Below are 14,733 nucleotides of genomic sequence, written 5' to 3'. Positions count from 1 at the left end.
GCAGGGCTTGGCTCAGGCTGTGTTCAGCAAGGGAGGATAACTGTGTACTGGGGATGACTTCCAGCAGTAGAAAGAGTTCCATTGAGGACCTTCTGGATGAGATTCTGAATGCTTTGGACATTGTTGGGCTTTCTTGGCTGGCATCCATCTTTAGTGTCACATGGAGGTCTGGTACCTGTGTACCTGTGGAAAGACAGGGTGGTGGTTTACATTTTTAAAAAGGGGGACTGAAGAGTGTGCTCCAATTATCGAGGTATCACAATGCTCAGCTTCTACGGGAACGTTTATGTTGTTTTAGTGTCGCTGTAAAGGAGACTGACGAATTTCCAAACTTTTAATCCAGGTGGAGTCAGGGCCAGCAAATGTCACTAATCTTGTTTGCTATTTTCATGGACAGGATTTCAAGGCACAGCCAGGGGAAGGAGAGTGTCCGGTTCGGGGACCACAGAATTTGAAAATGATGTGGATCTGTTGGCTTCTTCAGATTGTGACTTTCAGCAGGCACTTGGACGGTTTGCAACCATGTGTGAAGCAGTCGGGATGAGCGTCAATAAATCCAAATCTGTGGCAATGATTCTCTGCCGGTGTATTTCACCAGGTAGGGATTGAGTCACTGCCCCAAGCGGGAGAGTGTAAGTATCTCAGGTTAGACCATATAACTTGTCTGGCTTGGGGTGCCGCTGGGTTCCCCAGGAGGAGCTATAAAGTGTTGCTAGGGAGAGGGCGGAGGAGAATACCCTTCTAAGCCTGTTGCCATCGGCGACCCGGGCACGGTTAAGTGGAAGATGATGGACTATACTATGACATTCTTTTTTTATGACAGACTATACCATGCATTTTTTCATGACATTTTAACATACTAGTTAAGTATTATTTATTTTTATGGCTGTAGACATACTATAGTATGACTTTTTCAATAAATTTCATTGACATGCTATACTATAACTCTGTATGAATATTTAAATTTCATACAATCCTATGACTTTTTAGTGACATTTTCATAACAAACTAAACCTTTTATTAACATAATAGTATATTTTTCAGAGCCTTTGTTTGACCTTTTTAACCAAACTATGCTATGATATTTTTCTACATGCTATACTAATATTTTTGTGGAAATACTATACTATGACTTTTGTATAATTTAATTTGACATACTATACTAACATACTAATATATATTAATATATAGACATACTAATTTGTAGGGCTTTTTTTTAACAAGCCATATGACATTTTTATAAGTACTATATAAATACTTTTATCACTTTTTTCGAAAAGCTATTACTGGATTGTGTATTACTTTGACTATTGTATGACTTCTTTCATCATACTATGACTTTTTTTCGACATACTGTAGGCTGACTTTTTTATGACTTTGTAAGGTTGTTTTTTCGACATAGTATACTATGACTTTTCCATGACTGTTCGACATACTATACTACTTTTTTCGTTATACTTTACAACTTCTTTTCGACATACTATGATTTTTTTTTTCCGACATCCTGTACAATTTTTTTTTTTTTTACATTGTTTGACATCCTATACAATTACTTTTTTGTCTTTTATTTCGAGATGCTATACTATGACTTTTTATGACTTTGTTCAACATACTATACTGACTTTTCGATATTCTATAGGTTTACTTTTTTATAACGTTTTATGAACTTTTTTCGACTTACTATACTAAAACCTTTTTTCGACATCCTATACTATGACGTTTTTCAACATTCTATAGGTTGACTTTTTATGACCTTTTTCCCCATGCTATACTATGACTTTCTTTCCACATCCTATTATATTACTTTTTCATGACTTTGTATTTTTTGGACATGCAATACTATGACTTTTTTTTGACATTCTATACTATGACTTTTTTATGAATTTGTATGGCCTTTTTTTTGACATGCTATACCATTACATTTTTTGGACATACTATTTTATGACTTTGTTCAATGTACTATACTATGACTTTTTCTGAAATACTATAGGTTGACTTCATCATGAGCTACATTATGACATAATTTAATTTTTTTGGGCAGTAAAATACCATGATTTTTTAATACCTTTTTTGACATACTATGACGTTTGACATACTATATATTGAGTTTTTTCAACAAACAATACAATGACCTTTTCATAACATTTTCCAACCTACTATTCTATGACTTTTTGCGACATACTATAACGTTTTTTTCTGACTTATTTCATGATACCAAACTGAATTTTTTTCAATGGACTATAATATGACTTTTACAAAATAAACTCAATTACTTTTTTCTATCTACTATACTATGACTGTTTTGACATACTAAACTATGACTTATTTTAAAATAGTATACTATGAATTTTTTTACAACTGTTTTCGATCATACTATTCTGACTCTGACACACTGTACTGTGACTTTTCATTACTTTTTTTCTCATGTAACCTTGTAAGTATGGGGTTTAAATAATGAATATTCTGAGAATAATAATGAAACGGAGACATTGGTTAGTGCCCAAAACTTTGCATTTTAATAACCGTGCAAGCCAGGAACAGCAGCAACACTTTGGTGGAGCAAGTCAGCTGGTGGAGCTTAGATCTTATTGAAGGCAGCAACATCTACACTCTGGATCTGCAAAGGAAGAAAAGTCAAATAAGTCATGGCTTATATCTATTTGAGCATAGTTATGTTACATATTGATGTATTATGCATCAAAGGTATTTCAATCAAAAAACAACAATTTGAACATTAAAACGGTATAATTTAAATGGTAAAGCATTTGAGTATGACATTCAAGGATGCCCGCCAGTTTACGGAAGAAATTTAGATTAAATAGATACCACACTTGAATCTTTTATGTTCAGGCTAAAGCCAGCCGATAGTTAGCTTAGCTTAGCATAAAGACTGCTATCAGGGCAACAACTAACCTGACTGTGCAAAGTAACAATATCTGTCTACCAGCACCTCTAAAGCTCAATACATTAACATGCTGCATGTGACTGCCGTTCTCCCGGTTTCAAGTATTTTTGCTAAACTAACAGATCTGTCAATTAAATATCAGGCTGCAGTTGTAGTATCAATCTTATTTCATTTTCCAACAGTAAGCAAATTATCATATTTTCACACAACGGACTGATCAAGAACTTTGACCATTTTGTTTGGTGGCACTAATTGACACATTAGAGTGATATTGTTGTCAATTAAATATTTAAGCAATCCATTGAGCGTGACTAACAAGCCTAAGATAACTAGCACTCTACAGTTGATACACAACAACTGATGAGCTGCCAAAACTTCCTGCGTTAAACTCCTGCTCAAGAATTTATTTACCAGCGTGCAAATCGAAGACACGGCATAACGCACAGACTAATACATGTACCATTCTACTGCAACAAATAAAGTGTTGAATGGGTAACCCACTTTCTTGTGTGCATAACACTGTAATGACTGACACTGACTCTGGAAAGATGGATGTCTTAAATCAAAAGCACTCTAAATGGCTGGGTACGACTCGAGGTAAATTAACTGAATTGTATGAATGTTAGTTAGAGTCTGATGGGCAGCTGGCACCTTGCATGGTAGCCCTGTCATCAGTGTGTGAATGGGTGAATGACATGTAATATACGCTTTGAGCTACTGATTGTAAGTCGCTTTGGATAAAAGCATCTGCTAAATGACTAATGTAATGTAACTGAAGTTGTCGGATTATGGTGAACAGCTTACATAGTCCTCAAACTTGGTGATCTCCTCCTCCAGGATGTCGGTGCCAACTTTGTCGTCCTCAACAACGCAGTTGATCTGCAGCTTCTTGATGCCGTAGCCAACTGGCAACAGTTTGGATGCTCCCCACAGGAGCCCGTCCATCTGCACAGACCGCACACACTCCTCCAGCTTCACCATATCAGTCTCATCGTCCCACTAAGGGTAGACATGGAGGAGGGGGAAACACAGGACATTCATTTAACCAAAGCATTAAAAAGACAAAATCCAACACAATTTGCAGCAAAACATTAGAATATGTTGAGCGACAGAGCGTACTTTCCAATTATGATTACGCGCATGTTTTATATCATTTGTTGGTTGAATTATGCAAAAATATTTAAATTACATTTGCCGTGAATCGTTTTTTAAAAAGGAAATTAAATAAAAACTTTTGCAATGGTTTTTTTCTTCACATTTTCAGAAAAAAATTAACAAATGCATGTGATGGGAAAACACATTTCCTAATTTTAATCAAGTTTCTCCACAACTCTGTTTCCTTTATGTGAACACAACCACAATGTAACTAGCATATTAATGAGAGCCACATGATACAGTTTAGGAAGATACGTACGGGCTTAACGTCCAACAGGATAGATGACTTGGCGATGAGGGTGGGTTTCTTGGACTTCTTGGCTGCATAGGCATCCAGGCGCTCCTGCTTAATGCGTTCTGCTTCATCGTCGTCTTCATCACTGCCGAACAGGTCAATGTCATCGTCATCATCATCATCTCCATTTTCCACCTGTTTGGCTGGAGCAGCCTGGTCAAGCCAAAAGGAAAAGGAACAGGATTATTCTCTGTAAAGGTTTGCTCTTAGGACGGCTTTTTCCAATTTAGGTTTTAATTTTATCTCAATTTGTTCTAACAATTGAAACATCATACAATAATAGGAGGATCAATAGGCATCTGCAGTGGAGGAAGAGAGCAAAAAGTGCTTTGACAAAGTCCTCCTCAATACAAAACAATTTAATCAAGTTTAATCATAAACATAAAGAGAAAGGAAATAAAAATAACAAAAGCAAATAATCTAAATATAAAAGAGGGAACTCACAATAAAAAAACAAGAGAAAGAGCAGCAAAAAAATATATCTTTCCCACTGTAAATTCAATATCCCCCCCCCAAAAAAATTGGACATACATAATAAAGTATAAAATATAATAAAATATCAAAATAGTTCCAGAGAGACAAGGCACTCTTGCCTCTTCCAGACAGTTGTTTATAAATTCTGAGAACATATGCATGTAGTAATGTACTGTACCTAAAAACAAACAACCAAATTGTTAGTTATGTACCTTAGCACATGGGACGGCCGCTGGGCTCTTTTCCAGCATAGCCACTCTGGACTCCAGCTTCTGCAGGGCTGCTCTCATATCTTCCACCACTAACAAGCAAACACAAAACAAAAAGTTAAGTATTAATACTGTAAAAAGTAAGCATAAGCTCAGGAAGACATTCAAAAACACTCAACCTCACCTTTGTGTAGAGTATGGTTCTCCAGCTCCATGCTCTTCATGCGAGAAACCAGCTCCTGGTCTCCTCCTGCATGTGAGGACGACTATGGAAAGATAAACACAAATGAATTAGCAGGTGTCCTGTTGCAGGTGAGGGCTCAGATGGTGACAAAGCAAATGCCCTCTCATCCAGGTTGAGAGATGCAAGCAAAAAGAGATGCAAGCAAAAATAAAAATGTTTCAGTGGTGAGGTTTAAAAAGAAACCCATGCAAGGCTAAAATCAATTTCACAAAAATGATTCGGACACACTTCACACAATGTTGATTTATTAAAATTAACCCCAGCAATCACTATTAAAGAGATAATTTATTTTTTACATTAACAGCATGCAGGCAAACTTGGCCCCAAATTAATAATTTAAAAAGGGATTTGTTCGACATTTTGGGAAAACCTTATTTGCTCGCCTACGAAGAGATAGGATTGATACCAATTAAACAGAAAAACATGCCACTTTGATATTTGTAAAGTTTAAAGTAATTCAATAGTGGAGGTGCTTGTAGGTAGTGGGATTTCTTAAATATCTTTGGACAGAGCTGTTCCCTCATTTACAGTCTTTCTGCTAAGCTAAGCTAAGCTACGACAGATATGACTAGTTTTGATCTTCTGTTGTACCTCTTGGCAACAATATGGATATTGTGCATTTCCCAAAGTGTCAAACTATTCCGTAAAGTGTCATCATTTACCGATCATTTAAAGTGAGAAGTTACATGAAAAAAAACAACTAACACTGTTTATAAGAACTGAGCTTTAACCTTTCACCTTGAAAGGAAAAAAAATATATGAACATGAACATATTAGTGGCGCTGAGCACAACATTAAACAAAAATAATCAATATTATCATTTTCACCACCAAATTCTGAATCAGTTAGTGGAAGCGTATGAGGCCCAAAAACATGTGCCAGATTGTGAGATAATGGCTGATGAGACATCTTAGTGCTGTGATAACAGTAGCACACTCCACTCCAGGCAGCAGCAGATACAGCAAACACACTTGGCTGTGCGTCTCAGTCATGCAGCGCTCCCGGGCCTGAGCAGCAAAGCTGGATGAGGAACACTTACGTTTCTGTGCCGCCGTTTCTGCTGGGCCCCTTTGGGCTGCTGCATGGCCGTTTTAACCTGCATCCGGTGATGCACATAGTGAACGTAATGGGGAGGGAAAACATGAAGACAAATAGAAAAGTGCTGGTTGGAGGAAAAAAAAGTTGGATACTACACATAACACAACCTTAAAGTCGTCACTAAAAAGGATGGTATTGTCAGAGAAATAGGTTGAAACAATCACAATAAATCAAATAACTGAGCAAAACCTCACCAAAATGTAAGATATCAAACCAATCCAGCCGCTCTATAGAAGCTTTTAAACAGTTTAGCACAACTTTTTTGTTATAGACTACAGTAGCTCTTTTTGCTTTGACAAAGTCTAACTCACACTTAGAAAAGTTTTAGTATTTTTTTTTTTTATTTCAATGTAGGTGATGGGGGACAAAAATCCAGTCCTATTCCCAAGCAGAAATAAGAATAAAGGCCATTTCACGCTGGGGACATATTTTTTGGTGCAATTCATTTGTACTTAAATATATTTTTTCCAACTGTTTTGTTTCATGAGTTCAAAAAAGCGTTGCATTATTTTGCAAAAGGATGTTGATTTTCACACCGTGCATTCAGGCATTAACCAATCACGTGGTACAGAACAGCAATATATAAAACATACACTATAGTTGACAACAACACAGAGGCCCAGTGTTCCAAACAGAGATGGCCAACTTTACGACTCATTCCAACCTTGACAAAGGCAGCACAGACCAGACCCACTACTTGCATTTTAAAATAAACGCCCTATACATATACATAGTTTTGATGCAAAATATTCACAGGTGAGTTTTGCACATTTTGTGTCATTTATTAAATATTGTCCTCCGTGTGTGAAGGCCTTAATACAAGTGGATCAGATTGTAAAGGTATTGTCCAAAATAGTCCTTTTTATATGAAAGTCAATCCTTGTTGCTGCCACAGAAGGCTTATATGGTTGTAACTCTAAGAGGAAAATTGAACAGCATGGACAAGAGGAACAAGTGCAGCTACCAAAATGCCCATTAAAGTGCATAGGGGCATGCAAGTATTTTTTTAGACAGACTTAAAACATATGAACTTATCCTTAAAAGGTAACATCATTTAAATATCTAATGATGAGAGCAAGCAGATTGTTGTTGATGTAAAAATGACCACACTTACACTGCTAACAACATATTATATGACATTAATGTAAAGACAAACAACTGACTGACAGATTGCAATGAAGATAATGGGAGAAGCAAGCAGAGAAGAAAGGGAGAATAAGTTTTGTAGCATACATAGGGCACTTTTCTTGAGGAACGACCTGCTGTCTCTATATTTAAATCCTAATTTCCTATTTAAACAGATATTCCCCTCTTTTAGGGCTGGTACAAGAACATTAGTGAGTACAGTCCTGCCACTACAGGGGGCGTTTCTGTGGCTCATTTGTAGGACAGTACTCACTCCGGTTAGGGACTGCAGGATATTCTGTCGGGATTTAGCAATGTCCTGCAGGATGGCACTAACCTCTCTCTCGTGCAGCTATATGTGGGTAAAGCAGTGATGAAGCGGGAGCAGTGAGAAAGACAGAAAGCAGTACGCAAAAACGGACAAAAGCAGAATGGACTGTACACCAAACATTCAGGATGACCCTTGTCAAAATGCTCGAAGCAAATGGAAAATAATTGCGAGCTACATGCTTAAATAGTTGTGCCTCATGAATGCATGCATAAAGGCAACACAAACCAAAGAGGATGACCTGACCTGTCATTTTCCCACTTCAGTACATGTTGTACTGAAATGTAAACCATTTCCTTTGAAACTGCTTTGCATGGAAATAATATGCCGCGTGAAATGAGATCGTGATCTGTCGATTATCCTGAAAACCAGGACGTTGTTTCAATCATCTCTTTGTGATTGGGCATCAGTGGAGGTACACATCTCAAAACTCATCACATAAAACTTAAAACTGTCTGCATCGCTTGAACTCACAAGGGGTCAGTGACGACAAATGGTCTGTGTTGCGGGTGAAAGGGTGCTTTAAAAGACCTGTAAGTGATCAGTCTAATCTCCATTGTTTTAAAGGCTGGTGTGGAGACGCTCTGCTGCCCTGGACAGCCTGAGAAGCAGAGGCAGCTGCCAAGCCACCTGACCCCCCCCTCTCACTAGGACGTGCCACTTCTAAATCGAGAGGCTTAGCTCTCATGCACACAGCTGCTCCGGGCTACAGAGGGCTGACGATGATGTAACTATTGCTTAACATGCTGGTGACTGACAGGGCAGCATGAGCTGAGGAGGTGTCAGGCACGAGGCGAAAGAGACTTCAAAAGCTGGTGACAAGAGGAGGATTGGAAATAAAGGTTGTCTAAAAAACAAATACACAAGAGTCCTTATTTCAAGGAATGATCAAGTTGATGCAAAAAAAATAAAGGTTCTCGTTAAAAATAAATAAATAACAGAGCTTAAAAAAGGTATTTACCCTCATAGAAGGTCCGTTGGCTCCCTCGTAGAAGCACTTCTCTGCCTCATCGTAGCGCATTTTGTCGAACCAGACGTTCTCTGAGGCGAGGCACTGCAGTCCACTCATTTTGGTACTGAGCAGGGAAGTCAGAAGTTCAGGAAGAGTTAGACGACGCAAAGAAGACCCAACTAAAAACACTGAGTCGCATTCAACACTTTCTCTACTGACCAACAGCCATGACCACGTGTTTCATCGTTAAAGCCAGCACAATCAGTGACGAGAAATGAGTGACAGAACACGGCTTGATTAAATGCTTGACCGGGACACCGTATACAACGGGCTACATCATGCACAGCCACAGAGTGGGTTGTGGGTAAAACAGGGAGACTGAAAACAACATAAAGCAGACAGTTTCAAACATGTAGACAGTAAATTAATAGCAAAATAAAAAGGCCTCTGTTTCAGTAAAATAAAAAGTGGGTGAAAAAAGAAAGACTACTGCATAGATGCTTCACCTCCCTTCTCTTTTCGCTGACATGTTACTGCACCAGACAGGCGTCTACACATTCCTCAGTGAAACAGTTGCCTCGTCTGCAAAGTCTGGATTATAGAACAAAAGGTTGGTGGACTCCCTGCTCGCCAACGTCCCCCCCTTTAGTGATCCACTTCTTTGTTTGATTATCAAACACAGACCAAGTCTACTACACGTCAGTACATGACGGCATGTTGTGCGCTTACACTCGACGGGACAAAAGTTCAAGGGGCTGAACGGATGAAGGTGCAGTTACCGGTGAGACAAAATAAAGGCTCGTCAATGAAGAGCCTTTAGAATAATAATAATAATATAGATTTTACAAGTTGTCACTGTGAAAATAATTGCATCTTAAACCACAATGATGAGATTAATAGAAATACAGCAATGACTTACAAATAAACAACTGGCCACTGCAGCCCCTTGAAATGATGTTGAAATGGAGTCGCAAAGGTTGAGTGAGGTTTTTTCTGTGTTCACACCCCTGCTGTGTCAATGGTTGATCTCATTTATATGAATGAGGGTGCTAAGCTATCATTTCTTGAGTGATTAAATGAGTCTGAATGTTGCCTAGAATATAAACTCCAAACAAAGGCCCATCCATAAACCCTGCATCTCAAAAACATAGCATAACCCCAAAAAAAGGCCAAACAAGAATGCAGGACAGACAACAAAATAAAAAATAATAAAAATAAGTTCATAGAAATGAAATCATCTGAAAACACACATCACGTCCGTTCCATTCCCTGTGTGAGAGGTGGCATACTTGTCCCATCTGGGCCTCCTGTACGTCTCAGAGAGGCCCCTCCTCCTCTGGGCCGGACCCCTGCTGCCTTTAACCCCCTGCTCGGTCTCAGAGGAGGTGCGATTGCGGCCCCAACTGTAACGGCGGTGGGGGATACCGGAGGCCTTCACGGTGGTGGCGGGGTGACCCTGATCCTGCTGCTGACCGCGGCTGCGTCTAGACTGGAAGGTCATGTTTTTGGTTGACGGATTCCTCGGAGAAGAGGACAGAGGCCCGTTTCCGTTAGAGGCAAGCCGCCGTTGGTAGTTGCTCTCGGCCTGCTCAAAGGCACTGCGGTTGTACAAGGTTCCCTCTGCCTGCATACCCTGGAGGACGGGGCTCCGACCATAGGAGCCACCCGCTTCCATGGAGGTGCTCAACCACTCCTCTTCAGCCCCAGAGCTGTGGCTCTCCGACAAACGTGTGCGACGTCGCAGCCTCCCAAACTGGACTTTTTCTCCGTTGATGGCGGGATTGTTACCCTGCCTGGAGGCCCCCACTGGCACAGCCTGTTGAGGGGCTCCTCCTTGCGGACGGTTCGGCGAAAACTGATCCATTTCTCTTAGAAAAAAGAGGTCTCTTCTCTACTCACTTTTGTGTTTATGAGGAGAGAAAAAGAAGCAACAGGTAGATGCTAAAGCCATTAGTTCAGTGTGAAGTTTACATCACAAAGGAACTTAGTGGTTAGAGGCATCAAAGAAAGCTCATAAAACAGCTGATATGTGATGCCAATGTGGTCTTGCAGGCAAAGAGACGGTAGATTGATCAATCTTTCACGTTTACCAGAGAATTACGCATTTTCCTTTGTAGAAAGAGTTCAGAATGAACTTAAAACTGTCTGAGAATAGACGAACCAACCTGAGAATGCAAAGGCCTCAATTGTGTATGCTTTTAGGATCATGGAATAATTCCCAATAAGGTCTAAACAGTTCATTGATCAATCTCACATTGGACTTTCAAAAGAGCAAAGCCAAAACAAACAATGCAAAATGTAATGTGGCTAACACAAATCACCAACATTAAGGTTAGCATCAGTTTGCAGTGTTTCCTCAATACTCATTTAAATCTCATAATAATGTACTACAAATATTTATTGCATGTTTTTCTAATAATGATTTTATGATTAAGAAGAATTGCAGTCTTAAATTTGAAACTTGCAGTGTGACTAACACCAGGATAATGACAGGTGTGATGCAAAACTAGACAAAGGCTGTCTAGTTCAAAACACAGCAGCTATGTCCAATTAATGAGGAAACACTGTTTATGCATCAATTAAGTTTCCTTTGAAACATTAAAAAAACCAAACCTGTGCAACAGTGTATGGCTCACCTTTGTTTTGGCATGCTGAAGGATAATGTATGCTACCTATTGTGGAATGGAATATTTACATAAATCAAAGTACACACTTATATTGAGAATCATCAAAGTTTCATTATAGAAAATCCAGCACTTCCTTTAGACATGCAGCCAAACATCACAACAACAAAACAAAAAAAACACCATATACATTTTCATGCATGAAATAAAAATAAATAAGAAAATGATCCTAACCACATGAAAATAAAAAATGAAAAAAACAACTTGCAAACATGCAGTCTTATCTATAAAAATACTCAGTGGCTGGTTTGTAAGGCACACCTGGTGTCAACCAATGCAGAAGCCTTGAACTGCTGTAAAGAGGTCTCATCAGGTCATTATGGAGGCTGCATTTTAGAGCTGTTGAATTATGTTTAGTGTAAATCTGAGAGGAGTTTCAAATATTTTGCCTTTCTTTATAAGAGCTGTAACAACAATTGCTTGGGTTCACTTTTCAAGAAGAAATTCCAAACAAATGCTTCCACTTATATGCAAATATTTTGTTACTCTGTTTTATAACTGATGGGTGGTTGGCCAAAGTGGACAATTTGAATACAGTAGCTTGGATTCTGGGCATTGAAATGGTTGTTTTTTTTAAATACATTTGTCATTTTACAGATATAAATATTAAGAAAAATGTACAGATTTCGCAATAATGGAAATCATCACATGCAGCACTATTTCCCATATATCAAAGTGAGCAACTTTAGATGAAAAAAGTATGTAAAATGTAAAATGCTATAGTGTTTAACAGCATCTCACCCAAAGTCTCCAAAATGACCATAAAGTTGAATGAACACCTCTCAGAAACAGTTAAAACACATTTTAACCTCCATAAAACAATGAGACTATTAGCTGGTTGTACTTAACAGTGCAAACTAGTTCCACTGCACCACATGACAGCTGAGAAACAGCTGCAACACCAACTCTCACCTGGTTACTGGAATGGAAAGAGAATTCCAAAGACAGAAATAAGACAGAAATTAAATAAAATAAAATACAAAACCTCATGGGGGAAGAAAAACAATTATTTATAAAAGAATTAAGAATACCAACATGAAAACACACTATGATTCTCTCAAGTTTATGTAAATGTGGGGTAAAAATAACAGTATACCAGAAATGTGTCATCACAGAAATAATAGAGCAATAAACTATTATTTATAAAATAAAAATAACAGTATAAATCACCAGAAATGTGTCATCACAGAAATAATAGTGCAATAAACTATTATTTATAAAATAAAAATAACAGTATAAATCACCAGAAATGTGTCATCACAGAAATAATAGTGCAATAAACTATTATTTATAAAATAAAAATAACAGTATAAATCACCAGAAATGTGTCATCACAGAAATAATAGAGCAATAAACTATTATTTATAAAATTAAAATAACAGTATAAATCACCAGAAATGTGTCATCACAGAAATAATAGAGCAATAAACTATTATTTATAAAATTAAAATAACAGTATAAATCACCAGAAATGTGTCATCACAGAAATAATAGTGCAATAAACTATTATTTATAAAATAAAAATAACAGTATAAATCACCAGAAATGTGTCATCACAGAAATAATAGAGCAATAAACTATTATTTATAAAATAAAAATAACAGTATAAATCACAAATCATGCAAATTAAAAGTGACAGTAACAAAAACCCGTGTTTCGTGTTAATGACTAAACAGGAGGAAGTTTGAAACTTGCAGCTGGTTTCTTTGACCACGTGGCGTTTACAGAAACTCTAAATACTTTGTGAGTTTCACTGAAAGCTTGTTTTGTTCTCTTATGATTCAGGTCGCTGGTGAAAACAACTCTTTTGACTTACTTGTCTTTCTCTCGGTGTTTGTAGTTGCTGTCCGTGGCTTTGCGAGCCGCCTCGGCTGTGATCCGGCAGAGAAAGAGGAGCGGCGGCAGAGAGGAGGGGGAGGGGGACGAGACTTACTCTACTCACACAGAGAGGAGGAGGGACGAGACTTACTCTACTCACACAGAGAGGAGGAGGGACGAGACTTACTCTACTCACACAGAGAGGAGGAGGGACGAGACTTACTCTACTCACACAGAGAGGAGGGGGACGAGACTTACTCTACTCACACAGAGAGGAGGGACGAGACTTACTTACTCACAGAGAGGAGGGGGACGAGACTTACTACTCACACAGAGAGGAGGGACGAGACTTACTCTACTCACACAGAGAGGAGGAGGGACGAGACTTACTCTACTCACACAGAGAGGAGGGGGACGAGACTTACTCTACTCACACAGAGAGGAGGAGGAGGGGGACGGACTTACTCTACTCACACAGAGAGGACGAGACTTACTCTACTCACACAGAGAGGAGGGACGAGACTTACTCTACTCACACAGAGAGGAGGGACGAGACTTACTCTACTCACACAGAGAGGAGGGACGAGAGGAGGGGGACGAGACTTACTCTACTCACACAGAGAGGAGGGAGACTTACTCTACTCACACAGAGAGGAGGGGGGACGAGACTTACTCTACTCACACAGAGAGGAGGGACGAGACTTACTCTACTCACACAGAGAGGAGGGGGACGAGACTTACTCTACTCACACAGAGAGGAGGGGGACGAGACTTACTCTACTCACACAGAGAGGAGGAGGGACGAGACTTACTCTACTCACACAGAGAGGAGGGGGGACGAGACTTACTCTACTCACACAGAGAGGAGGAGGGACGAGACTTACTCTACTCACACAGAGAGGAGGGGGACGAGACTTACTCTACTCACACAGAGAGGAGGAGGGACGAGACTTACTCTACTCACACAGAGAGGAGGAGGGACGAGACTTACTCTACTCACACAGAGAGGGAGGGACGAGACTTACTCTACTCACACAGAGAGGAGGGACGAGACTTACTCTACTCACACAGAGAGGAGGGGGGACGAGACTTACTCTACTCACACAGAGAGGAGGGGGACTTACTCTACTCACACAGAGAGGAGGGGGGACGAGACTTACTCTACTCACACAGAGAGGAGGAGGGACGAGACTTACTCTACTCACACAGAGAGGAGGGGGACGAGACTTACTCTACTCACACAGAGAGGACGAGACTTACTCTACTCACACAGAGAGGAGGGAGAGACTTACTCTACTCACACAGAGAGGAGGAGGGACGAGACTTACTCTACTCACACAGAGAGGAGGAGGGACGAGACTTACTCTACTCACACAGAGACTTACTCTACTCACACAGAGAGGAGGGGGGACGAGACTTACTCTACTCACACAGAGAGGAGGAGGG

General features: G+C 39.4%; 1 protein-coding gene across 2 annotated transcripts; it reads right to left on the bottom strand.

The window, feature by feature from the left end:
• Positions 1 to 2,499: 2,499 nt before the first annotated feature.
• On the bottom strand, positions 2,500 to 13,385 carry eef1da (eukaryotic translation elongation factor 1 delta a (guanine nucleotide exchange protein)). Of its 2 annotated transcripts, XM_054596232.1 has the most exons (8): positions 13,286 to 13,385; positions 8,795 to 8,909; positions 6,322 to 6,378; positions 5,223 to 5,304; positions 5,042 to 5,130; positions 4,320 to 4,508; positions 3,710 to 3,904; positions 2,500 to 2,617 (listed from the first exon to the last, which is right to left on the bottom strand). In XM_054596232.1, the coding sequence occupies exons 2-8, from the start codon at positions 8,900 to 8,902 to the stop codon at positions 2,579 to 2,581; spliced, it is 759 nt and encodes a 252-aa protein (XP_054452207.1). In that variant the 5' UTR covers positions 8,903 to 8,909; positions 13,286 to 13,385; the 3' UTR covers positions 2,500 to 2,578. The 2 variants fall into 2 exon arrangements, with proteins under 2 accessions (XP_054452207.1, XP_054452208.1); XM_054596233.1 differs by lacking the exon at positions 6,322 to 6,378.
• Positions 13,386 to 14,733: the final 1,348 nt, after the last annotated feature.

This window comes from Anoplopoma fimbria, chromosome 3, assembly GCF_027596085.1.
Source record: "Anoplopoma fimbria isolate UVic2021 breed Golden Eagle Sablefish chromosome 3, Afim_UVic_2022, whole genome shotgun sequence".
In the NCBI taxonomy this organism is placed as follows: domain Eukaryota; kingdom Metazoa; phylum Chordata; class Actinopteri; order Perciformes; family Anoplopomatidae; genus Anoplopoma; species Anoplopoma fimbria.
The sequence above is the reverse complement of the archived record's forward strand: the minus strand, read 5'-3'. Positions and strand labels throughout refer to the sequence as shown.